At 43.1% G+C, this 27567-nt stretch overlaps 1 protein-coding gene across 1 annotated transcript in view; it reads left to right on the plus strand.

Moving 5' to 3' along the window:
• Positions 1 to 27567, plus strand: part of RGS22 (regulator of G protein signaling 22) — a 140643-nt gene that overhangs the window by 15173 nt on the left and 97903 nt on the right. The window contains exons 3-6 of the mRNA XM_075549437.1: positions 1262 to 1324; positions 16618 to 16839; positions 23210 to 23295; positions 24411 to 24579. Of these exons, the coding sequence (XP_075405552.1) occupies positions 1262 to 1324; positions 16618 to 16839; positions 23210 to 23295; positions 24411 to 24579 (540 nt within the window). The remainder of the gene's footprint in view (positions 1 to 1261; positions 1325 to 16617; positions 16840 to 23209; positions 23296 to 24410; positions 24580 to 27567) is intronic.

A 27567-nucleotide genomic window follows, 5' to 3' on the forward strand; every position in this document is an offset into this window, starting at 1 on the left:
TGATGAACTTGTTTGTCACGGGAGACTCCAAGGCCCTTTCCATTTGCTTTTCCTCCTCTTTTTTTTTTTTATTTTTTAAAGCCACTCAGACCGCTATTTAGGTTTGAGGGATCTGGGATCTGGGGGGATTTAAAAAAATAAACATACTCTAGAGATTTACACACTTCATCTGAAGAAATGAAATCAACAACAATATCCTGTTAAACCCTACATATAGGTGGTTCTTTGCCCCCGACCCCCACCCCTACTAGGGTTCCTCACCCCACTGTTATTGTTGTTTTAATCGCCTCCGATCTTTAGTAAATTCCTTCATATAAATCCTCCTAAGTGATCGTTTATAAGTCTGTTTTGACATTTCAATTACTTCAATTATCCCGACCATCTATTCTCCAAAGTAGATGTTACTATATCTGTGTAGCACTAGACTTCAATAACATTTTTAAAAATTGGCTAGTCTAAGAAGAAAGTAACCAAGCATATGGAAATCATCGCATTGTGTCATGTTGTCAACCTTCATGTGTGATTTGTGAAATTGAAATATAATTATGGATAACAAAGTAAACATGTACTATGCAACAGAGTATGCTAGAATGTACTTTTGGTACAATGGAAACAGTTACTAACAAAATAAGGTGTTTCATGATTTGGAAGAGAGATTTTGTGCTTGGCAGTGCCTTTTCAATTTTGCCAGTTTTGAAAAGGGCTATGTTGGTGAATGAGATAGCCATGGAAAAAATGTCTATCATCTTTATTCTTAGAACATAAGCATTCTCAAAGTCTCTTTATGTAAAAGTTAAGCAGAGCTCAGATTACTAAAACTGCCTCATTCCTAGAGGGAGAGAATAGATTCTTTTTTTTCCCCTTAATTGTTTCTGTTGGATCATTTCAGAGATTCATATTGCCAATTTTAACCCCAAATAATACTTCTCTTTTCATTGACTCTGGCTTATTTTTATGAAAAATGTATTCTAAGTTTGCAGAGGTGTTTGCCATGTACAGTATTCTTTTATATTAATATTTCATTTAAATGTATTTTTCCCCATGTGCTCTTTTTTTCACCTAAGAATAGTCAGTTTCAAGGTCTTTTAAGAGTTTCTTAGTTTTTCCTGTCTGAGGTTTCTCTAGTGGCTGACCAAGATTTGAAGTTCTGTGTTGTAAGAAATTTCTTGTAAGTAACTTATAGCAGAATTAAGAAACAATGTAAGAATGTCTTAAAACATTAGAATCAAAATGATATTGTGCTTTTTAAATCTTTTTGCAGGAAGATTCATTGGCAACAGATGATTTTCTCGTGGACTACTTTAATGAGTTCCTAAGCCTCGCAGTGAGTGTGTTATGTTCTCTTGCATGTATTATCAAAGCACGGCATTTCAATCATTGGATCGATTTATTTTGTAAAGGAGCTTTATTAGAAATATACTTAAAAAGTTAATTATGGGAATTCAGGTAAAGTTGGTGTCTTTTTTTTTTTTAGCCTGGTGTCTTTTTTTTATCATTTTGTTGGGGCCTCATACAACTCTTATCACAATCCATCCATCCATCCATTGTGTCAAGCACATTTATACATTTGTTGCCAGCATCATTCTCAAAACATTTGCTTTCTGCTTGAGCCCTTGGTATCAGCTCCTCATTTTTGCACCCCCCACTCGCTCCCCCCATGAAGCCTTTATAATTTATAAATTATTATTATTTTGTTATGTCTTACCCACTCCCTTCACCCACTTTTCTGTTTTCCATCCCCCAAGGAGGAGGTTATATGTAGATCCGTAATCCCTTCTTCCTTGCCATCCCACCCTTCTGAGATAGTTTATTGTGCCAGCCTGGCTGATAAACACAAGTGAGATTAATTGAAGGGCGGAGAGATAAATGGCTCAGTGAGCCTCGTCTTTCTTGTCTCTTGCTCTTTAATCATCGGACCAGTGTGCGGCTGCCTTGCTTGTTCTGTACCTCAATTTAAAGGGTACGCTACCTGTGGGACGCCTAGCCTGTGGACTGTATCACTGTAAGTTGAGGTCCCTTTAAGACCACATGATTGGAGCTGGGAACTGACAGTTGGTGACCTGGCTGACAGGTGGTGACCTGCTTTGCTGTTTGCTGCCTGTACTGGGATAGCCTAGCTCTCTCTACAGAGGACTACCTGGCGGCTCTCAAGACTTGAAGGACTGCCAGTGTCTCACAACTGTCTCACGGGAGTGAGTTGCACTGAGCCATTTGTACTGCTTTATAATTTAACTGTTCTTTTCTTGTATTGTCTATCTATCTGTATATAATTTAATAGTTCATTTCTTGTGTTATATATCTATTTATCTTTATATATATATATATATAAAATTATCAGCAATCTGGTTTTGTCTCTCTAGAGAACCCTTTCTTCCTCCACCCTCCCTGTATCACCACTGGTCCTGAAGGGATCATCTGTCCTGGATTCCCTGTGTTTCCAGGTCCTATCTGTACCAGTGTACATCCTCTGGTCTAACCAGATTTGTAAGGTAGAATTAGGATCATGATAGTGGGGCGCGGTGGGGGAGGTAGGGAGGAAGCATTTAAGAACTAGAGGAAAGTTGTATGTTTCATCGTTGCTACACTGCACTCTGACTAGCTAACCAATTGGTGTCTTTTTTTAGAGTAATCATTTGGACGCGATCCTACTTGGAAATTATTCTGACTGATGGAAAAAGTGGGATTTTTTTTTCCTGATGTCAAAATGTGTTGAGTTGAATTTAGTTGGTATAATGTTAGTTTTGGGACAGAGTTGGTAAGGACAAAATATAAAAAAGAAATCAATGAAATGACTTGTCTTATAGGCATTTTCTTGGACAGATATCAAAGTAGAAGTGATACAAAGGCAAATAGATTTTTATATCAGCAATTACTAAGACTCAGGACAGCGGTATCGGTATATTTTAGGCAAATGTCACGTGATAGGTTTTCAATCTTTGCCAGCAGTCGCTGAGGAAGTAAAAAGGGGCTTGGGGAAAATCAAACAGGAGCCCATAGATCAGTCTATGATAATAAAATTAATTAGGAATGGAAGTTAAAAGAACCTTGGATATGAAAAAAATTAATTTTCTTATGAAAACATGGGACTTTTTAAACATTAAACTGTTTACCGGGGAAATTGTCACGAGTGATTTTCTTTTTATTAAATTAAAACCTTTTTGGGGTGAGAAGATATACAACGGCACCATTTCTGCATGTATAAATTGGTGACATTGAATATGGCATTTTAAATTGGTTGAGTGTGTGTCAATGTAACCGTTTCTACCTGTGTAATTTGGCGAAATTGATTATGCCCTTTTCCAATTCTACCAGAAAGCCAAACCTCCCTCCCTCCCAACCATCTCTGGTTTCTCTCCGTTTGCTTATTTCATATAAGTGAGATCATTTGTTCTTTGACTCCTGAAAGAAATCACGAGTGACTTTCAAAGGAGCCGACCGTAAGATGTGAAGTCTCTCACGCTAACTACTGAATATGGCCTGTGAGGAAAATGTACTCATTAGCGACTTTCTTGCCTCGATTAATGTTCGTATGTACGCTGCCTATATTTGTATGCTCATTGGTTTTGTGAAGTCTTTTTCTTCCTAAAATAATTTTGTCTCTCCCCTGGGACCGTGGCAGGAGTTCCTTTGAGGCACCAGGATCTCTCTCCCTTTCGGGAAACAGGACTGAGCAGGACCCCCCGGGGGGTTCCTGTTTGATCCGACTCGCCCACCTTTGGCCGTGCACTTGCCCACGACACCTCTGAACGCCCGGACCAGTGTGACACGGAGGCTGTCAGAGAGGGAAAACGAAACCGTTTCCTACTGGGAGAGCCGGAAAGAGAGGTGGTGAGACCCCATCAGAGGCAGAAAGCTTCAGAGACGGGAAAGCAGGGCAGCCATGAAGTTCTGGCTCTCACAGGCTACCCTGCCCGCAGTGAGAAACCCAGCGCCATCATAGAAGTGACCGATGTTAGCTCTTTCAGATTATGTGGTCATCCCTCTCGCCCTGCACCTCGTTTTCCTTCCAAGAAAGCATGTTACACACACATATATATACTGTATTATGATCCATGGCATTAGATATACGAAATCTCATATATGTGACATTTTAAAAAGATGTTATCTAAATCGGGTCTCATTTCAGTTTCTCAAGATTGAAGTCGTTGCACTCTCTCGCTTTGTGATGACCTTGACGTTCACTTGTTCAAGGAAAAAGAAACATCTCCCCGTCTAGCGTCTTTTAAAAATAATTCGATAGAATATACAACTATATATAACATCATAAATAATAAATATAGAATAGTATGGAAAATATGCCCCCAGAGGGAGAAAATTTCAGCCATAATCCCATCATCCCATCAGAGAGAGAGAGCGAGCGAGCGTGTGCTTGATTTCCTGCCAGGCGCTGGGTGGGACGGCCATGTGTGATTTCTGTTGAATTCAGTTTCTATAGCCGCCCTTTTCATCGCTTCCAGAAGACAGCTGCAGTTCCACATGTCCCCCATGGCCCACCTGCACCGCCTCTTCTGTTTTTACCTCCTCTTCTCTTTGAACTCCTCTTGTATCTGTAGCTAGTACCACCCAGTGTACCCATTAATTATCCATTCGCCACTCTTGTGAAATGCCCCAAGACTGGGAACGGGCAGATGTTGTCACAACCTTCCAGAAAGACTTTTAGGGTGGGTGGTGCAGGGGCATGATGGGTTCCCAGACCACGTGCCTGGCAAAATTCTGGAACAGATTAAGTTATATTTGGTTTATGAGCACTTAGCTAAGAATTAGAAGCCAGAATGTGCTTTCAGAGAGTAAGTATGACAAACTAATCTCTCTCTCTGTTTTTTTTTGAAGCGGGTGGGTGGAATAGTTCGTTAGTTATGAGCTGGTATTTTAGGGGGAATCATAAATATAAATAAATGTGATTTCAGGGAAGTATTGTAATAATAAATGGAGCCATGCCTTTCTGATTACACTCAGCATAAAACCTTTGTGTAAGGAGAAAATGCCCAATCCGACATCATTTGGTTCTTGCCTGCCTCTCTACCTTCACTTCCACCCTCTCTTCCCCTGGACGTTTCCTTCCCAGCCACCTGGCCTTCGTCACGTTTCTCAGACATGAATCTGTCAGGTACGTTGTTTGGCCCGAGATACTGGGTCCTGTGACATCTGTGTGACTTTCTCCCCAACTGACTTCAATGACTTGTTCAGAAGCCTTCCCCTAACAACCCTATCAAAAACAATCCCCCACCGCCCGCTCCGTGCCTGCTGCTTTATTTGTCTCCAAAGCCCTTATGATTGTCTGTGAAATTAGTCTTCAAATATTTGAACTGGTTCACTGACCATAACCAGTAAGGGTTGACTCTTAATAGACTACAGATTGAAGTTCAAATTCCTCTGTGTGGGACTCAAGCCCCTTAGCTGTTTGGCCTCAGCCTCACCTTTCCTGCTGCATGGTCAGCTTTGCATGGTGCCATCTGCAACACCCTGCACACGCTCCCCTTCTCCCTTAGCTTCCAGACCCACTTGTGCCCTTCTTGGGTTCAGCTCTCAGTAGAGTGGGCAGCACCTGAAATCAGAGGGCCTCCATCTAACTTAACCCCTCCATTTCCTTTTCTCCGTGTAAGCAAGATACCAACAATCTGATAAGATTGTTATGAAATAAATGTGTATATCTCTTAAATGACTGCCTCACTTTATGCCTCGTTTTCTTTTTCTTTCTTTTAACAAGACCCTAGGTTCATAAACTTATTTGGCCTACTGCCCCCTTCTCAGAAAAAGAAAATTACTCAGGCACCTCCTGAAAATAGCCCAGAACCCAGCAAAAAGTGTAGCTATCTGCTTTTGTAGTGTCCTCTCCCCCTGGATTGTTCCAGTGCCACCCCGGGGGACAACTAGCACACACTTTGGGAAACACTGAATTAGACCGTCCCATGGTCCGTTCTGGAAACGTAATGGACAATCACTCTTTGATTGAGTTGGTTGGTAGGTCATTGTCAATCAGTCTGGGCTACACACATCTGTTATCGGCTTTACCATTTCAAAAGTTATTTTTATTAGAGATAACTAATGGATGAAGGGTTGGAAGAGAACGAGGGTTTTTCCAATTGAGGCCACTCAGAAAGTGACAGGGCCAACCCAGGTCCACCGATCTCCAAAGCCACTGATGGCCCCACGTACTGTGCTGACTATAGAGTGGGCAGGAGAGGGACCTCTGGTCACTCGAACTGTAGAATCTGGTCTCATTCTTAGCTGGAGAGGCTGACATGGACTAAAACAAACTAAACTAAGGTGTTCTTGGGGCACATTCATAGAAGTTTAGTTCAGATCAAGAAAAATATTAGTCTGGCACACAGAAGGCACTCAATAAAATTTCTTTTAAAAATCGAATTGAGTTGTCAGACCACATTTGGAATATTGTGTTCCATTCTTGGTGGCATATGTTATGTGTTACCCTGCCAAGCCAGGCAGAGCCAGCCAATGAGTGCTCTGCAAGCCGTGTTGAGGGAGGCATGGCTGAAGGAAGTGTGAGCGTTAGACCAGGCTTGGGAATGGACGGTAGGGGTGGGGCGGAGGGGGGGGGTGGACAGTAGGGTGGGGCGGAGGGGGGGATGGACAGTAGGGTGGGGCAGAGGAGGTGTCTTCCACCATTTGAATAGCAGACTGAAGAAGAAGGGTTAAGAGGGGTGCGGTTAGAGGGCACACCTGGGATGTTCGTTTACAAAGGAACGGAGTTCTCCCTCAGCAGAAGACAAAACTTCCCACTTTGTGTTTTTAACAATAGAATGGGCATCTTGTAAAGGAGAAGACTCCCTGTGATTGTAGGGATTCAAGTGGACGGTGGGAAACTATTTCCTGGGATGCCGTAGAAGGAATGTGTGCATTGGGTGGGAGATTAGGCTTTTCCAACTAAAGAAAATTTGACTCAGTTCCTTCTGTGCCTATTTTACGAGCTATATTGGAAGTTTACTGGGGACAAGGCTTGGTCTCTTGTCTCTCTCTCAAAGTTTTTTGAGGAGGATTCTGTTTTTATTTCTACTTCTTCCATGTAACTATTTTTTAAAACATTTTATTAGGGACTCATACAACTCTTATCACAGTCCATACATACATCGATTGTGTAAAGCACATCTGTACATTCTTTGCCCTCATCATTTTCAAAGCATTTGCTTTCCACCTAAGCCCTTTGCATCAGGCCTTCTTTTTTCCCCCTCCCTCCCCCCTACCTCCTCCCTCATGAGTCCTTGATAATTTATAAATTATTATTTTGTCATATCTTTTTCTTGAAATAAAAAAATGAGCTTTCCGATCTTTTCTTCTGCCTTCTCTCATCTCCCACCAGTCACATCCAGAATCCAGCTATCGAATCACAATATTCCTGTTCTAACAGGGCCCTTCGATCACCTAGATTTCTGAGACTTGCATGTCAGTGGGGCATGCCCAAGGCCCCACCGCTGGATTGTGGCAGCCAGGGCCCAGGAGTCAGGCTTTCTGGCTCTTGCACCATTTCTTTCCATTGCACCACCTCCCCGGAGACAAACTGTCAGATCCAGAAATTGATGGCTGGTAGCCTGCCCCCATGTTGTTTTTTGATGAGGGGGGAATCCAGGACAGTTGCTGCTATTATAAATGATCATGGCACTTTCCAAATCCTAGCTTTCATAACTCTATTCTGTTTGTTCTTGTGCCAAATTCACATTCAGATATTGTTTTCATTTGGTGTCTGGGAGGTTGTTTTGTTTTTTTCTTTTTCTGCTGTCGACTCTTTATGGACAAGTGTTTACTTATTAAGTTTTCTTCTATGCGATAGTTGTGAAAACATCGTGCCCCCCTGGGCTTTGTTTGGTGTGTTTTATGCTCAGTGACTGTCATGGGCTTGAGTAGAGATGCCCACATACAGATTTAGGTGGGTCCTCCGTGGGTGGTTCCGAATGTTTGTGACATTTATGGTTTGCAGAAGCTGAACGGGTGGCCTATTCCATACCCTCCTTGCAAAGATAGGAATGCCATGTGTTTGCCAGGCCATACTCAGCTATGTGTCTGTGGAATTTTACCATAGCTTCTTTTTTTAGGACTGATTCTCCACACTTAAAAAAAATCTGTAAACAATTATAATTTCTTGCAGCTTTATGAAGGGGTTAGATGCTAGATGGATTGTTGAGTCAGGGTTGGGGGGGAGAGGGAGCTGTACAGATCTGGGGAATGACTAGGAAGAAGGTCTTGCGTCATCCCCTGTTAGAATTCAAATGACTCAGAAGTTGATTTTAAAATGTGTTGATTGACGCCTAGGAGGCATGCCGGGTTGGTTGTTGGTATAAGTGCTGTTTTGGATAATAAGCCTTGTAACGCAAAGAGAGGCCGTCAAGCAACCTAACCTCACTCACTTTTGCCACCCAGCACTAAGCACTTTGGTAGGAGGGTGGGGTGCACTGGCGAGTACATCTAGTCAACAGTTTATGGTTACACGTCTACAGGGACAATAAAACAGAGATTAAAAGAAGTCCTTGTTGGTTACCGACTTGTTGTATTCAAGTAGGTCGATGTTTTTCATTCACTGACTGGGATGTATGTTTAAAATATAGTTTTGGAGCTCAATTAGTAGAGACAGAGTTGGAGAGGAGAGGAACATGTATTAAATTAACCTAGTCATTAGTTTTTAATTTAAATACTGTTCGACTAAATAATTTGGCACCCGGTGAGTTCAGTGGTGCTGGGGCTGGCAGTTTAAGCGCATCGCTAATTATTCACAGGTTCCCCCCACCCCCGTTCCCTCCCTTTTCCAAAGAAATGTGGAACCAGCAATTTATTGTGGTAAAAATATTTTCCTGCACTTGCTTTTTCTGCAAAAATATTTTTCGCACATGGATGACTGGGACTACAAAGTTAGCTTTCGCCACCTCCAGGTCAATTCATTGGAGAACATTTGGAAAACGATATCCTTGCACTAAGGAAATTCAGGCCGGGAAAGCGTCGTCTCCTACAGCTGGTGGAGGATTGGGGCTGAGGCTCAAACTGAGGATTTTTTTCTGTTTTCTTTTCCTGTCATCTTATTAAAAGCCGAGCATTCTTTAAATCGGCCGACTCAGCTTTCTGTAGGAAGACTTCCTGCGCCGGTTGTCTCCCCCACCTCCCTCCTCTGTCTTTTATTGTCACTTTAGGAGCCTTGTAGATAAACTTAGGACGGGTGAAACATAAAGGCCCCCCGCCCCCCATCCATGACAGAGCGCCTTTCTAATGAGACAAGAGTGTGTTGGGTCATAATAGACCATGCTGCTTTCTCCTGGGTGTTAGAACTTCTTTGGCCAGCAGACCACACATGTGACGACCCTGGAGAGTCAGGAAGAGGGATGGAAAAGAGAGTGGGCTTTGCTGCGGCTTTTAACCTGATTCCGGCTGGCCCACAGGCTCCCCCTCAGTCTATAACAGCGGTTCTCAACCTGTGGGTCGCAACCCCTTTGGGGGTCGAGCGCGTTCACAGGGGTCGCCGATTTATCACAGTAGCAAAACGACAGTGATGAAGTCGCAATGAAAATAAGTTTATGGCTTGGGGTGGGGGTGTCACCACAACACAAGGAGCCGTATGAAAGGGTTGCGGCCTGAGGAAGATGGAGAACCAGTGTTGTAGAGCCGGGCTTGTACACCTGGAGTGGCCACCGGAACCCCTTGAAGGCTCAACACAGCTCGCTGCGCCCCAGGCCCTGGGTTTCCTGATTCTTGGGAGAGGTTGGGGGGATGGTGGATGTGGGTGATACCGAGGCACCTTGTCCACGGACCGTGCCCCAGAAACTGATGCTAGAAACAAATTGAAATTTAGCATGTGCGATAGAAGCCCGGCCCCTGTTTTAGGGGGTCCACGTTATTTGTTTACTGCTTTCTCCTCAACGCTCAGCTCCAGCAATGGCAGCAGTTAGCCTGTTGATTGATGATCCTCTAGCTTCATGCAAGGGGCCCAAGTGGTTAAAGCATATGGCTTCGGGTGGAAATGCCAGCTGTTTGGGCCCACCAGCCACCCTGTGGAAGGACTACGTAGCCATCTGCGTCCGTAGACATTGCTGGCCTTGGGAGCTCTTTGGGGAAGTTCAACTCCAGCCGAGGAATTGGAATCGACTGACCTGGCAGTGGGTGGTTTTGTATGGGGGCTGACGGCTGGGAAGAGGGGGTTGCTGGGGTTTTTTCTTCTGAATTTTCATCTCTCCCTGTGTCTACCTGATGCATGATTGCTTAAAATTTTTTTAAATGCTATTTTATTGGAGGCTCTTACAGCTCTTATCACAATCCACACATATATCTATCCATTGTGTCAAATACATCTGTACATATGTTGTCATCATCTTTTTCACAACATTTTCTTTCTACTTGAGCCCTTGGTATCAGCTCCTCATTTTTCCCCTCCCTCCCCCACATTCCCTTGATAATTTATAAATTATTGTTATTATTTTCATGTCTTACACCGACTGCTGTCTCCCTTCACCCACTTTTCTGCTGTCTGTCCCCCTGGGAGGGGAACCATATGTTGATTATTGTGATCGGTTTCCCCTTACTCCCCCCACCCCATTCCCTTACCCACCTAGTATCGCTGCTCCCCTTATTGGTCCTGAGGGTTTATCTGCTCTGGATTCCCTGTGTTGTGAGCTCTTATCTGTACCAGTGTACAGGTTCTGGTCTAGCCAGCTTTGTAAGCTAGAATGGCAGTCATGATAGTAGGGGGAGGGGGAAGCAATAAAGAACTAGAGGAAGGTTGTTTCATCGGTGCTATACTGCACCCTTTACACCCTCACTGGCTCGTCTCTTTCTTATGGCCAGTAGTCAGTTGGACACCCGCCTTCCAGAAGGGCCACACGCACGATCGCTTCTTCTTCAAAACATGATGTAGCCTCCCACTTCCTCTATATAGATTCCTAAATTCCCTGAAGGTAACGGATATGCCCTGCCCTCACTCTGCTCTGTCCACGGCCCGCTTGGACTTACGACTTCCCGTGGAACTGCAGTCTACAGAGTCCCCGAAGTAAACATATTCCAGTTGTGATGAACCGTGCTAATGACCATCCTGTGTGGGTGTGGGTGGGGATGGAGCATCTCTGAGTTCTAAGGAACACACAGTATTACAGAGTGTAATTCGCTGGTGATACCGTTCTTAGCGGCCCACTCGCAGATGTCCAGCTTGATGATTGACTCCTCATGATGCTGCCGTGTAGTGGGCGATGGCTGGGTCTGCAGTGGAGTTGGTGTCATTGCCATTTGGCTGATCTTTCAGTTCAATTCTTCTCACTGCCATCGAGGCAATTCTGATTCACAGTGATCTGACCGGACAGAGTAGAACTTCCCCATTTGGGTCTGAAGACTTTGTCCCGTGGATCAGCTGGTGAGTTGGAACCACTGACCCTGTGGTTACCAGCTGGATGAATAGTTACTACACTGTGCCTGCCAGAGCTCCCGCCATTCCGATCATAAGAGGGCTCGGGAGGCATTCGCGGGAGGGACTGGCATTAAGTGGGCAAGTTCAACAAGGAGGCGGCCAGGGCCATCCACCCGATGAGGAAGCTGTCGGTGACTTGGATAAAGGACCAGACCCAGGAGAGGCTTCCTGTGAGTCCATTGGCGATTCAAAAGAAAGCGTGCAGTCTTTTTGGAACCTGAAGGAACAGCAAGGAGAAGATGACGGAGAGGACGTGAGTATAGCAGGGGTTGAGCTGGCTTCCTCCCTCCAAACGCAGACTGGGTTTATATAACCGGAGAAGGAGGAAGCACTGGTGTTGAAGCTGCCACAAAACCCTCAAGGACGAGATAAGACAAGATGAAGCATATCTACCAGAGCAGATTTTCTTTCTTTTTTTTTCAGAGCAGATTTTCAATGCGGGATAAAAAAAATTAACAGCGTGTTTTGGAAAAGGATGCCAGGATGGTTCTACCTTCCTAAAGAGCTGAAATCAGCGTCTGGTCTCCAGGCATTTACAGACCAGAGCATGCTGCTGCCCAGAGGAAAGGCTCCGAACTCACTGCCACCGACTCACTGCCACGTCATGCCGATCCTATGGACAGAGTAGAAGTGCCCCCGGGAGTGTCCAAGAGGGTAACTCTTTATAGGAGCGGAGAGCCTCCTCTTTCTCCCGAGGGGCAGCTGGTGGGCTAGAACTGCTGACCTTGTGGTTAGCAGCCTAACCACTATGCCACCAGGGCTCCTTAGATTTAAAGATACTGGTAATAAAAGGCAATGATTATGAAAACTAAGCAGGGCTACCTTGCATGTATTAATTCACAAATGGAACGGTTAATGCTCTCCCGAGAGAGCCAGCGTGATTTAAGGGACAAAAAGGATTATCTGCGCCACACAGCACTGGGTGTACACGTGCCCCGGAGTGGACAGAGGATGAGACTCTGGCGTTCTCTCCGTCAGCCTCATCCTTCCTGCCTCTCAGAGTGTAGTCATCATACTGATGATCTGGCAGCACAAAGGTACATGTTGTTGGTGTGTACCATGTGAACTTTAAAGACAAGCCCATGGTTTTAGCTGATCCCTAACTGCAGTCTCAAGAAGCCCCGGTGGTTCAGTTGGTCAAACGTTAGGCTGTGAACTGAAAGGTTGGTGGCTTAAATCCACCAGCCACTTGGTGGAAGTAAAACGAGGCGATCTGTTTCCATCAGGTTTACGGACTTGGAAACCCCGTGGAGCAGTTTGACTTTGTCCTATAGGGTCACTCTGAGTTGGAATTGACCCGACTGCATGAGTTTGGGGTAGCTGAAGTATTGATGACTCATTTCTTTAAAAAAATCATTTTACTGGGGGCTCTTGTAGTTCTTCCCCCCCCCCTTACAGTTCTTATAACAGTCCATACATCAATTGTATCCATCACCTTCCTGCTTATGTTGCCATCCTCATTTTCAAAGCAGTTTCTTTCTACTTGAGCCTTTGGTATCAGCTCCTCTTTTTTCTTTCCCTCCCCCATGATGACTCATTTCAATGCCAGATGACTAAGGGACTGTGATGCGCTTCGTGAGAGGTGGTGTTGTTATGCTTTATGGCTGCGTTCAAGAATTGTAAGGGATGATCTTGACTCAGGAGGAGTCTCCTGTGCTGGCTTTCGGGACCATCTTCATGCTGGCTCGTCTGTGTTGTGTATTGTGTACTGACTCAGCTGTCTTCCTGGAGAAGGCCGCGCACATTCTGAGGGTAGGATCTGTATCTTACTCATTCAGTTACGGCTCGGTGGGGGCCTCTCTGGATTGGCTCAGTCAATATGGCAATATCCTATTCATCAGTAGGTCACCAGGATTTCCCAAGGAGGATTCAATAAGTATTCACTGAGTAGATGAGTACATTGACCAGTAGAGGAGTGGGGTGATCTTAGAGAGTGGGTGCTTTGCCTCCATGGAGTGATGAAGCAGCAGATAAGGGAGAGACCTTGACATTATCTAGTTAGAACCACTTCGACCGATAAATATCAGAGGCATACATCAGTTATCCAACATTTCTTTTAGTTGATCATTTTGTGCATCTTTCTCTGGATAGTTTCTATTTTAGCCAGATTATCTTTAAAGTATGATAACTAGACTAGACATAATGAAAAACAAGCTCACCTGCCATTGAGTCGATGCCTCTTTTCACACTTAACTTGGCTTAGCACAGATATTTTTTGTAGGTTCATTCAAGAGGCAGGGCTTGAGTCACATGGGGGAACATAGCCACAAAGGAGTCTGAGAAATGCTACTTTTCGTTTTCAGCCTCCAGATTTCAGGAGAGTGGAATGGACTCTGAGTGAGCTGAGCTACCGTATGTTCTGGGTTTTGGGGGTTTATTTTTGGATCTCACTTACCTTAAATTTTTCCCTTCTGTTTTGTAAAATTTCTATCTCCATGGCAGGCATTGTGTTTTTCCAATTACCCGCATATACCACGTTGCTCCAAGCCTCTGTGCCTTTACTAGTGTGGTGGTTATATAATCATTTGTCAATTTGAGAGGATTAAGAGTGAAGGGGTGGAGTCTAGCCTGTCACTCAGGTTATAGCCAGTGAGGCCTCTGTGTGGACATGGCCTTCTTCTAAGGATTCTGGGAACTCCTGTATTCCTTCTTGGTGGCGAGAGACACTCTCTCTTGGCTCACTTCCTGGGAGACATTACATCTCACAAGACACATGGAACTACGCTAGTGCCCTGAGCTGGAGAAGCCATGTGGAGACCCCTGCCAGCACTGAGATGCTTACAACACCACTGGATCCACCCACTGGCTTGTGATCTTCCTGCATGTGTTTCGTGAGTCTGAAGAGGACTTTATAGATTGGTATCGGACATATGGGCTACTATTGAACTTGGACTTGATCTGGACTGGGCTGGGATGTTAATGTTCAGTTCTCTTGTATATAAAGCTCTTTCTTAGGCACATAGGAGGGTCTATGGATTTGTTTCTCTAGTCTACTCGGACTAACAACTAGTAATAGCCAGAGTGCTATGAGCTCAGACTAGTACCAGGGCACCTTGGGTTTAGACCCCGCTCCACTCACTTCCTAGGATCACTCCTTAGCGCAGTGCCTGCCCTAAAGTCAGCGGCCAACACGTGCTCGCTGTATCATAAGAAAGGAGATGTAGTAACATGTGGGAAATGTTCTCTCTCTGGGATCAGACGAACTTGTCATAGCCCTAATATAGCACTTTATGGAGTTCCTGGATGGTATGAACAATGAATAAGCTTGGCTGCTAATGGAAAGGTAGGAGCTTTGAATCCCCGCAGAGCTACTTGGGAAGAAAACTTTGGTCAGACACTTGTGAAAAATCAACTATTGAAGACTGTGGAGCACTCTTCTACTCTGACACGTATGAGGGCATGCACTTTATGTCTTCAAAGTGACAGTTTGGTTTTTAGCATTTTCAAGAGCTCTTTTGTGAGAGTAGGAGGCAGCCACAAGAACAAGAAAAATTACGTAAAAGTCAAGCTTGTTCTCATTTCATGGGTACTCAGAAGTACAAAGAAATCATTACCAGGTGATCCTTTATCTTGTATTGCTTTGTTCTTCCCACCCCAGTTAATATTTGACATGCATTTTCAGTTCCTTGCCCCAACCAATCTGGTCTCCGTTACCAACAGATCCATTCATCACTACTGTTTAGTCTAGTGATTGTGTCATTCAGGGGAAATATTTTATGACACTTAAGGCAAGTGCTGACTGTTTGGAATCCTATGTTTTTAAGGAGAGATGCAGAAGGCAACCCATGACAGAAATTTATTGAAGAAACCCTAAACCTAATCTACCACTCATTACTGCTGCTTCCTCCTTGAGCTCATCGCGACACTATAGGACAAGGTAGCACTCGGGGCTCAGAGGCTGTAGCTCTTTAGGGGAGTAGAAAGCATCTTCTTTCTCCCTGGAGAGGCTGGTGCATTTGAACTGCTGACCATGATGTTAGCAGCCTAATGTCTACACCACTCTGTCACCAGAGCTTCTAGGAGTCAGACTGGACTCGGCGGCAGTGCGTTTGGTTTAGTTTCGCACACTGAGCTCCCTCGTCATTTTGAGGGGATGTCTTTTCTCAGAGGCCTTTTTGGTTCCTGGACTGATACTCATCTGCAACCCTCTCGTCTGTGTTTAAATTCTTTAGAAGGGGAGACGCTCAGACTTAAGGCATGTAATAATATCTGACGTGTCATTTACAGCCCCAGTTCTAAAATCACGGCTGTCAGTTATTCAACTGTAACTCCAGTATATCTCGCAATACCTTAGTAAACCTTGAAAGGATTAGTGCTCTCTCTAGGACGTTTGCTAATCCAAGAGGAAGCTTTTAGTATCTTCTACTATATTTATACAGGAAGTTCATGGAAGGTGTCCTAAAATAAATTCATAGTCTACAAATAGAATCTGAATCCAGAATTATTGACCAACATGGGGCAAGACCTAACCAGTTCATCCCCACAACAATTTATTTGTGCCATATGGAGACGGAGGTCCCAAAGATGTCCAGTAACTTACCAAATGGCATAGAGCTACTTACTGGCAAGCTGGCCAAACTCAACTCTCTGGACTCACTTCTCTTTCTAATGAACCATTATGTTGTATATTAACTGCCCTTAAAGAAAAGTTGGCAGTATTGGGTCATTACTGAGAAAAGCTTAGACTATTATTCTCTTTCACTTTTTTTGGGTCACATTGAGAGGAATGGTGTTGAAATATTCTTAAATGAAGAACACATTGAACTTAATTTTCTCCTTTTGGGCAATGGAGATTGTTGGTCTTCATGGCTCCTGGGGATGAGGCAGGCAGTGGGAGCATTATTTCTTCTTCCTTTACTAATTCTTTCCTAGTAGTCGACCCCTTCTAAGAGGCCTACCATAGGTCTCCATAGGCTGTCCATAGACACCAGGCATGTCTCCCACTTTCACAGAGCCACGGAGGTACGATGTTCACAAGAAGAGGATTTCTGCCATGAGATTCTTTGTCACTTATTTCCCGGGAGAAGTGGATTGGGAAGGAAGGATTCCTTAGTTCTCTTACCTCTAGTCAAGGGATTTTCACACCTTTAAAAGGGAAGAGGATGTGATCAAGGCCCTAACATCTTATGAAGGGATATGTGTACCTATGTCACGATCAAGGTCTCTTTTATCACGACGATGAGTTGGGTAAATTTAAAGGCTATTTTTTTACACTTATTTTACAGACCTTTTCAGAGGCTTTAAGATTTAATGCCGATTATGGTGTTTTCGAAGTAATTAACAATGCTCCACAACTTCTGGAAAAGCAACTGAGAAAAATTCTACAAAGCCAGCAGCCTCGAAATCCCATCTATGATGTCGTAAGGAAAGGGAAGAATGATGTCAGACCTCCTGCAATGAGTGCTTCCTTGGAGGATGACACCCTGAATGTCAACTACAATATTATGGTAAGAAAACTCATTTGAGCGTCTGTCTTGCTAGACGCATAAAGTATTTGTTGAGATTAACATGGCTTGCGCTGTGCTTCCCGAGATGAGAGGTAACTACCTTAGAGAACATGTTATTATATTTACCCCAGCATTTGTTACTTGCTCCGTCATCTGTGTGGGTCAATGGCTGTGGTAGTCTAGCAGTTTCATTGCTGTTTGATGATCAGTATAAAAGGCTTACTGAATATACTCTGACTAGTTAGAATACCAAGTCACTTTTGGACATTATGAACATGTCTATCCCTTCTTTTATAATGGAGACACATTCTAGAAAAGGTGAGTGTACAGAAATTTTATTCTATTTGGGTTCTAAACCAATCCTGTCATGCAGTTCAGATTTCAGATTTGTCGCCTTTGTCCTTAAACTCTACTCTTAGTTTCTGGATCTCCTTAGAGCAAGGTCAGGAGATGTGGATGCTCATGTCTACTCTGCAACTCACTAGTCTGGGCACTTGAACACGTCACTTGGATGAATTCTCTCTTCATCATCTGTCCAGTGATGCCTCTCTACAGACTACTTAGGTGTGTTATGTAGATCAAATGGAATATGAATGGATGTTTAATAATTTTATTAAACATTTTCCATCGACTTTTAAATTGAAAAATATTAAACATATTTTCCATTGATTTACAATCCCCGATAGAATTAGACTAAAAATGAGACACTGAAGGTGTAGCTCTACTCCAGTCCAAAATTTCCCTAGTTCTTCTATTGCTGAGTTAAAATTTATTTCTGCCTTTGCTGTTCACTTACACCCAAATCAATCATTTTAGCAAAAGGGTTAGACCAACACCTTAGGAGTGTTTCCCTTCTGGGGTACTTAAAGATATAAGATTAAGGAGGGTTGTTTTTCTTTGGGGGAAAATGATAATGATTATATAATAGTTACTATTAGTAGTATATGGGAGAAAGGTAGGGCTTTCTACTCCCACAAAAAATGACAGTCTCAGAAACTCAGAGGGCTGCCCTGAAGGGTTGCTATGAGTCGGCACCGATGGCAGTGAGTTTGGTTTATCATTAGTAGATTTCATTGGGAAATTTCCCTTTTGTTGTCAAAGAAGTCATCACTTCCTTTGTTTACTGGATACCATCTAATATAAAATAGAATAATTAAAAGTCTGGCTACTTATCTGGCTTCAAAATGGATACCATTTAGTTGCTTATGTAAGGGTGAGGGGTAGATTAAAAGAAGTTAAGGAAAATGAATACAGTCACTAAATCGAGGTTTTGGTATGGAAATTGCAAGCATTTTGAGGGCAGGGCATCAGTGTCTGTATTGCTCACCAACAAGCTACCACGTGTGAGGCATGTCAAAGTGTGAGCTGACGTCTGTTGAACTAAAGCTTGAGAGCATATGTTAATTTATTTAACCAGGTGAGTGTTGTAACTCTGCTATGCTGTTGCTATGCTGTTAGACATTAAAGCTACCCTAGTGAATAAGTACGGCCCCTGTCTCTAGTGAACTTACAGAAGAAACATGGTCTTTAAAGGAATGCTTTACATACAACAAAAAATGCCTTACGGAGCAAGAGAAAAAAAGTCCCAAGTGTTCTTATGATTTATATAAAACTGAAACCCCCCCCAAAAAAATAAAACTGAAAAACCCAATAATCACAGTACCCCTAAACGATAATTTCACTTATATCCTGATTTTAAGATCTTAATGGGGTATTGTTAAGTAGAATCCTGAAGTATGGCAAAATAAAAAAGGTCAAAACCAAGTGTAATTGAGGAAGGAAAGAATGGTTCAATAGTATGAAATATTTTAATATAATGAAATGTTAAAAGGTGAAAGGAGATATCCATATATCACAACCCCAAGTAATGCCAAAGATCTCCAGCAAAATTCATTGAGCATCAAAGCAGTTATCAATAGGCCTTTGCGATGTCATGTTTGACACCTCCTAATGGTCTGTAGGAGCCTTGGTGGCACAGTGGTTAAAGTGCTAGGCTGATATCCCCAAAGTCAGTAGTTCAAATCCACCAGATGCTTCACAGGAGAAAGATGTGGCAATCTACTTCCATAAAGATTCACAGTATCTTTTCTGATCGTGTTTGATCAATGGAATTGTATCTGAGAGGAATTACTGAGAGGCTAACGATGGGAAAGCATGACAGTGGGGCAGGGAAAGAAAAAAAAGAGGAAAGAAGAAGAAAGAAAAATATATAGACATGCAAATATATAAATATTTAAATATAGTTATATATGTTAATACATGTACATAGATGCAAATGCAACAAGGTAGCAGATGCACTTTGGGCCTCTACTTAAATCTGACATCAGTATAAGAGCGGTTTGTTCTAATAAGGTGGCATTGTAGATACCTTCCTCACACAATTGCTGAAGTCAAAATGGGTGCATAAGCAAATGTGAAGAAAGGTGATGGTGTCCGACTATTAAAAGATATAGCGTCTGGAGTCTTAAAGGCTTGTAGTCAAACAAGCAGCCATCTAGCAAGGAATCAACAAAGCCCACATGGAATAAGCACACCTGCCTGTGTGAACATGAGGTGTTGACAGGAAAAGATATCAGAAGTTCAAAAACAAACAACCAAATCGATGTGAAGGGATGGGGATTTAGTGGAGACCTAAAACCCACCTGCAAGTTAATTGGACAGTCCTTCTCAGAAGGGATATAAATCCAGGGTGTAGCTTAGCACCGATAAAAAACAACTATCCTCTAGTTCTTTAATATTTCCTCTCCTTACCATTATGGTTTTTATTTGTTTTACCTCCTTAATCATGTTTGACCTGCATATGTTCATTTGTTTAATGAAGATCATTGGATACATGAAAGCCAAAATAGATAACCCTTCAGAAATAGTAACAGGAGTAATGGTTCCCTGAAGGAACAGGAAGTGAGGGCTTCGGAAAGGGGGGACGTGGGAGCTGATAGCAGTGATGCCTGAATAACCCCACTCGAGGGGAGCGAACCACAGAGTCGTAAGTGAATGGATATATTGGATGGTGTAAGATGTAGTGAAAAAGAAATAAAATAAGGGTTCCTGGGGGAGAGGGTGGGGATAAGGGGAGCTGATATTGAGGAGTTCAAGAAGAAAGAAAATGTCTTGAAACAGATTCTGGTAGCAATTGTACCATGCTGCTTGATGTGATTGAACTATGGAATGACATGATGTCTGTAAGAGCTCCCAATAAATTGATTAAAAAAAAAGAAAGTTACACACCCAGATTGATAGTCTTGAAAACTGCACAGGGCAGGTCTCCTCTGTCCTTCTGGGTCACTTTGAGTTGAAATCACTTGACAGAGGCTAGACCCCTCCTAGACTGCCCAATAGGACATCTTGACATCTGGGCCCAGTTCCTAAATGACCACAGGAACGGATACATGATGAGTCCATTAATGCAGGGAGTCTTTTCAGGATGTCTTCCTTTTCCCAGCCCATTCTGCATAAACACTTGGAGTCTGTTGGCACCTACCCTCCAGGGAAGCACGACTCAGTCCTCAATAGCTTGGCTGCCGTGCTCTTGTTCGGTCAGATTTTCGCCGTGTTTGACAGGCCACTGCCTCGGTGGTGCTACCTGACCTTCTGGCATGGGAATGTCCTTCTGTCAGAGAGGTGATCGGGTCCCGGGCAATTGAGAAAGAATACTTTCTCTATGAAATTGGAATTATTCTTATGGCAGTTGTCAAACACACACACACACACACACACACAAGGCTAATAAAAAGCTGCCGTTTCAAGGTAAGGTGATGACAAGTACAACTTTTGTGTTTAAGACATTTCTTATTTGCCATGACGTAGAGTTTCTATATTTCTTTTATAGAATATGATGCTAAATGGCACCATGAGATCAGCCACATTGAAACATAACTGCTTATAGGAAAACAGCATAAAAAATAAAACAAAAAGCAAACAAAAAAACATTCAATTTTTTGTGATATTAAATATATATAATATAAAATTGAAAAAAAAATTTTAAAAAAGAGTTCAGGAGGGCGCACTATTTAATCATCTCGTGAAAGGTTTGCATTTCTGATATTGTAACCTTTCCTTACTCCATCCCTGAAATATCCTTTAATGAAGCCGCCATTCAAGGATAAGGAAATAACAGCGCATGCATAAATTTGAGGATGGGCGTTTCTGATTCTAAGTATGGCACATATGAATATATCAGCAAAAGGAAGCACTGAATTCTCGAGCTGACTCATTGTTGCCGGGCTGTCGAGAGTAGGTTCCGACTCGTAGCGCCCCTGTGCCGCCTGGTCCCGGGCCACCCTCGCAGTTGTTCACCGTGTCACCTCTGTGCCACCCCCTCGTGGAAGGCCTTCCTCTTTCCCCTGACCTTCCGCTTTCCCCAGCAGGACGTCCTTTTCCCGGGACTGGCCTCGCCTGATGCTATGTGCAAAGGGTGTGAGACTCCAATAGGAGACCAACTCCTCGACCTTGGCCGACGTGCCCAAATGCAGCCTTTTCTTCCACTTCTGATTTTCCTTGCTTTGCATTTTAAGGTTAGGGCCACTGTGTAAATCTCAGAAGGCGAGGGATTGTAGGTGAATTGTTCAGCAGGTAGATACTGGTTTTAGGAGAACTGACTCATCTGACAAACCTATAGAATTCTTCCAGGGTTCATGCTGGTTTTTCCACATCAAGTGGCTTCACTGTTAATGAAAACTCGAGTCCTGGGTGATGGCCAGTGTGGTCCCCTAGTGTGGTCCCTATGTGACGTCTTCCTCACTGCAGGATCCAAATGTCCTTCAGAAACCACTGACAAGCAAGGAGACAATCAGCAAGACACTATTGTTTAGGTTCTGACTGTCCCCATCGTTCATTCTACTATTTATTTCATTACTCAGAAGGGCAAGTGGGTGGTTTTTTTGTTTTGTTTTGATGAGCAGGAGGAAACCATTGTGTGCTGAGTTTTCCAACCCTGGGAAGCCTCATGACTTTGTTGTGTGTGACTTTACACATCCATGCACCCCCACGAGCTTCAGCTTGTCAGATGTTGCAGCATATTAAGTGGGCATTCACTTTGCTCACTTGGCGTTAATAACGGCCTCTGCATCAACACTAGTGCTAATACTGGAGCACAACTATTACCTTATCAGTGTCCCCCAAACAAAACCAGACCCATTGCCATCTGGTTGCTACTAACTTGTGTATATAGGGTTTTTCAAGGTGGTAAATCTCTACGGGAGCAGCTAGCCTCATCTTTCTCCTGAGAAGCAGAGGGCTGGTTTGAACTATTAACCCTGTGGCTTAGCCATCCAACACTTACCCTAGAAGGCCACCAGGGCTCTAGCAGATAGTCACATTTTAAAAAGAAGCCCCATAAAACCAGACATTGTCCTCGCTGAGATACACACTTTATGAGTTGTTTTATTCATTGGTGGCATTTGATTAATGTCCAAGGTACTGTCATTCTTTAGAGTTCTGGGTAAAGGAATAGTAAACCAGAACCAACCGGGAATAAGGGTTTTAGGATGAATAGCAACTGTAATAAAATTTTCAATAATTTTGTATTGTCCTCATAACTTAAAGATAAAAATCTCATAAAGTTTATAATGAGGTCTCCCAACGGCTGCTTCAGTCTTGCCTGCCTCATCCTCCAGGTTGCAATCTGGTTGTATCAAACCCATTTTTGTTTCCACTCCTGCCACCTTCCCCATCCTCACTCAGCATGCTTCCTCTCCGAGCGTGGCCTTTTCTGTGGGAATCCTTTCCTGGTTTTCGTGCCCACCTGGGCTCGCATACAAGTCTATGCCCCTGGCTTGCAGGAGTCCTGTATATCCTAGTTGGCTGCCTGGAGGCTCCTTAAGTGCACGGTCTTTTCTTTCAGCTTAACCTTGGCATGCCCTGGATATTCCCTGGGGATGTTGGATATTCAACCACACATTTTAAAGCTTGGAGGAACAAGGGGCATGTTGGGATCACAGTGGCCTTACCAAGTTTTCCTGGCAAATTCCCTCTGTGGTTGTGATTTGAAAACACCCAGACTGACCGACTGTGTGTTCCTTCTCCTCCAATAAGGTGCGCACGTTTTCTGGACTGGATCTGTTCATCTGTAAACTGGATGACAGTAGTTGGTACAGGATTGTTAAGAGAATTAAAAGAGGTTCCAGAAAGCCTCGAATCTGTGGCTCTGGGTTTTGGTTCCCTTTTGTGCCAATATGATGGGGCTTCAAACAGTTAGTGGAAGATTCCCTTATCTTTTCATTCCAATTTTCCACAGCCCTTTGGAAGCGCCTCATGGAAGGTACACATGATTCTCCCAGTGATCACCAGCGCTCATTCTCGCTTTTGTACTTCGCTTTAATTGTTCAGAGAGAGGGTTTCATGTGACACTTTTTCATTTGTCCTCTAACAGTGTCTTAGGCGGGAGCAAGGTATTAAGTGGATCAAAAAAGAAAGACTCCCCGCATTTTTGGAAAGCGATTGCTACTTTGAATACAGGTATTGTAATCCCATCAACGTATACACTTTTTTTTTCTAAAAGGCTATTACTTTTTCCACATAGAATATTTTTGGGGGTACTTGCTTGGTACAATAGTATACTTAAAAAACCCCTCTTTGACTTCTGAATCCTACATGCGGAAGAATTGGAGTGATAGAACTCAGGTTTAAGAAAAACACACACCTAACTTTTCTTTCCCAAAGCGACATCACAGAAACAGCACCCGAATGTCCCTGTACTTCTTCACTCATTTTATCTGGTGGTAACAATGGCGTTTCTGTGTAACACAGTAAAAAATGTTATGAAAAAGATAAAGTGTCATGGTGGAGGGGCTTATTTTTCCTTGAAGTCTTTTGATTTTCAAAGTGTACATGTTAAGCATTCTGAAATTTTTGCCAACATTTGATTATCATTCCAAAAAGACAAATCAAATCAATTAAAGCAAAGTAATTCTTTGCTAATGCTCCATGAATAAACAACTTATTATTGTCATTTGGTATAGTGGGTCACCTTTTAGGCTGATTACTTCAAGGTCAGCAGTTCAAAATCACTAGTTGCTCTGTGAGAGAAAGACAAAGTTTTTCTATTCTCATAAAGATTTACAGTTGTAGGGGAAGGTGGGAGGACAAAGGGGGAACCGATCACAGCAGTCTACCTATAACCCCCTCCCTGGGGGACGGACATCAGAAAAGTGGGCGAAGGGAGACATCATTCAGTGTAAGACATAAAAAAATAATAATTTATAAATTATCAAGGGTTCGTGAGGAGGGAGGGGGAAAATGAGGAGCTGATACCAAGGACTCAAGTAGAAAGAAAATGTTTTGAAAATGATGACGGCAACAAATGTACAAATGCGCTGACACATGGATGGATGGATGGATTGTGATAAGAGCTGTACAAGCCCCCAATAAAGTGATTTAAAAAATGATTTGCAGTCTTGGAAACCCACTAGTTCCACCCTCCCCTTTGGGTCACTGTGAGTCAGAATAGATTCTATGGCAGTGAGTTTGAAGTTTATGGGAGAGGACTATCTTACAGATTTTAGAGGGCAGTTTGACATGAAAATAATGTGTCGGTGTTGAAACTTACTTCAAGTCTGGTTTCTAACATGCAGGTTGGCCAAGTTGGTCTCCCAAGTAAGATGGAGCAGAACAGGCACGAATATCTCCTTAGATACAGAATTTTGCCCCTGGCTGCAGCAGAAACCACTCAGTGTACCTCCTCCTCCAGTTGAAGAAGAAAACCTAATCATCATGAAAAAGTTCTACATTTCTCTGGGCGAGGTAAAAGTATGAGAGAGAGAGAGAGAGAGAGAGAGAGAGAGAGAGTTAAAGAGATGTGGCACTTCAATGAAATGTCTCAAGGGTCTTTTAGGCCCTGGGATTTCCTTTCACTTGAATAAGAAGAGTGATTTCAAGTACTCCTAAAACAGACTTAGCAGTAATTCCTATGGTTCACTCATTGACCAACTGACTGTGCTCTGGCACCTGAAACGCAGGTAGAGACATTACCCTCACATGTGCAAAGGAACAAAAGCAGGATTGAAGAACGTGTTCAGTGCAAGTTGGGAAGCAGGAGTATCTTGGACTCTCGCTATGGTTTCATGGCTCACTCCCGAATTTGAATTCTGTGACTTTCATGAGGTCTCCTGGGGCGGCGGGGGGTGGGGGGGCAGGGGGGCAGGCGGTTTGCACTGGATACAAACCCAAAGGTTGGCAGCTTACACTCACCCAGTAGTGCTGGCGAGATCAGCCTCCAGAAAGGATCATGGCCAACCAAGAAAATCCATTTCAATTTAGTAGCACACCGGACCGCCACAAATCTGAGTCCATGTGACGGCAAGGGCTCTTTATGCTGTTTATTCTAAAAAGGTGATAAATGGAGTCTTAACTATTGGCTGTGCTTTTCCTCGGTAGTGAAATACGTTAGTTTAACTACTAGTCTAAGATAAACGTATCCTCCATGATTAGAGACATGTTGGGCATTCTCTATTTATTTGTAAAGACTTAAGTGAGAATCAAATGCCCCCATTGGGAGAATCGTGGTATAGTGAGAGTTGCCATTTGATCTTTGGTCAGCTGCTGCCTCTGGGCACTTACACCTCGAACACAATTCTATAATGACAGACAATGGTCTCTTCCTCACCGTGAGGAACAACAAATATGTGGCCCATGTGCCTGTCCTCTCTTCGTTTCTGTCCTTGACAGACATTGCCAATTAATTGTAGCAGCTTTCCTGCCGAGCTGGAGCTTGGCTTCGAATTCTTTCAACACAGTCCTCTGGGCAGGCACTTCCAATTGATCAAGGATGTCGTGTAAGAGGCGGTTTATTTGCCATCTCTGTTGGAATGGGTAGACTCATGCTATCTTGGCTTGAATTTTTTTCAGCTTTAGGTCATATTTAATTTAGCATTTATTTCAGTAATAATTGGCCACCATGCTTAAAAGAACACTAGTTCCATTATTTCCATAGCATAAGGCACATTTTCCCCCTTACGCTTATTTATTTTTACGTATTTTTTTCTCTTATGGAAATGTTAGGAATGTCATAAAAATACATCCTAATAATAGAAACCCAAGAATAAGATCTAGAGGACTCCATCTAAGGGATTAGGTTAGGATTACTTACATGTGAATTCAATCAAATTAAGGAAGGGGGTAAAACCAAATTAGTTTACTTACTATTTTCCGAGGTGAAAATTTCATTTTTGTTCGCTTGATTATATAGAGTTAATAATATGTATATTAGCTATATGTTATCCCCTTTTCTGCAGCTCTGTGTTTGAGGATTTAAAGTTCTTCAAGCCTTTGCATTATTTAAACCACAACAAGAGACGTCGTTAGTGTCACTGAGTCAGTTCTGATTTGCAACCACCCTTGTGCACCCTTATGCACCCTTGTGCACCCTTGTGCACCCTTGTGCAAGGCGAAACAGTCCTGCGCCATCCTCACAACCATTGCTGTTTCTGAGCCCGTTGATGCGGCCACTGTGTCGATCCCCCCAATTGAGGGTCTTCCTCTTTCCCACTGTCATTCCACGTGACCAAGCAGATTCCCTTTTCCAGAACCTGGTCTCTCCTAGTAACATGTCCGAAGTTTACGAGACAGAGTCTCATCATCCTCTCGTCTAAGGAACACTTTGGCAGTGTTTTACTTCCTCCAAGACAGATCCACTTGTTCTTCTGGAAGTCCATGGTACTTTCAATATTCAATATTTGCCCACACCATGATTAGCATGCACCTAATTTCCTCTCGCCTTCATTATTCATGGTCCAGGTTGCACCTGAATATGAAGTGATTGGAAACACCATGGCTTGGGTCAGGCATACCTTAGTCCTCAAAGTGATGCCTGTGCCTTCTCCTTGTTTTGTTCCATGACTCCTGCTTCCAACAGGGTTGAGTATGAATTCAAGTAAATGGAATTCTTGGCATCTTCCATCATGATGCTGCCTATTGATCCAGATGTGAGGATTTTTGTTTCCTTCACATTGAGTTGCAATCTATCCCAAAAGCTGCCATCCTTGATTTTCTTCAGCAAGTGCCTCCAGTGGGCCTTACTGTCAGCAGGCAGGGTTGTGCTGTCTGTGCATGGGAGATTGTTAATCAGCCTTCCTCCAACCCTCACGCCATGTTCTTCACACTATCCAGGTTCTCTGATTACTTGTTATCCTACAGATTGTATAAATGGGGTGAAAGTCCACAACCTTGGCTCACACTTCTCCAAATTTTATTCTTTTTAGAAATAATTTTAGGGAACATTCATTGAGTCTAAAAAGACAGCACAAAGACACAGACACATGGTCTAGTAGAGGGAGGCCATTAGCACAAGGTCAGAATGGCACCCCACTTTCCTGATTTCAAACCATGCAGCATCCCCTTGTTTTGTTAGAATGCGTGCCTTCTGCTCCACGTACAGATTCTGAACAAGCACGACGATGTGTTCTGGAATTCCTGCTCTTCAAACAGTATGCATAGTTCGCTGTGATTCACACTGTCAAATGCCTTTGTGTAGCCAATGAAACACAGGTATTGTCTTGCCCTCTGTCAGTGTCCCTCTGACATCGGTGACAATGGTCCTTATATCACACCCACTTCAGCTTCAATTATGCTTGAATCATACTTGAATCACATTAATCATCTTGAATTCCTGGCAGTTCCTATCAATGTACCACAGCAACCATTTAAAAATTACCTTCAGCAGAAAATTTACTTGCAAGGAATATTAATGATATTGTTTGCTAACTTCCACATTCGGTTAGGCCACATTGGTAG

Source organism: Tenrec ecaudatus, chromosome 5, assembly GCF_050624435.1.
Source record: "Tenrec ecaudatus isolate mTenEca1 chromosome 5, mTenEca1.hap1, whole genome shotgun sequence".
Classification (NCBI taxonomy): Eukaryota; Metazoa; Chordata; class Mammalia; order Afrosoricida; family Tenrecidae; genus Tenrec; species Tenrec ecaudatus.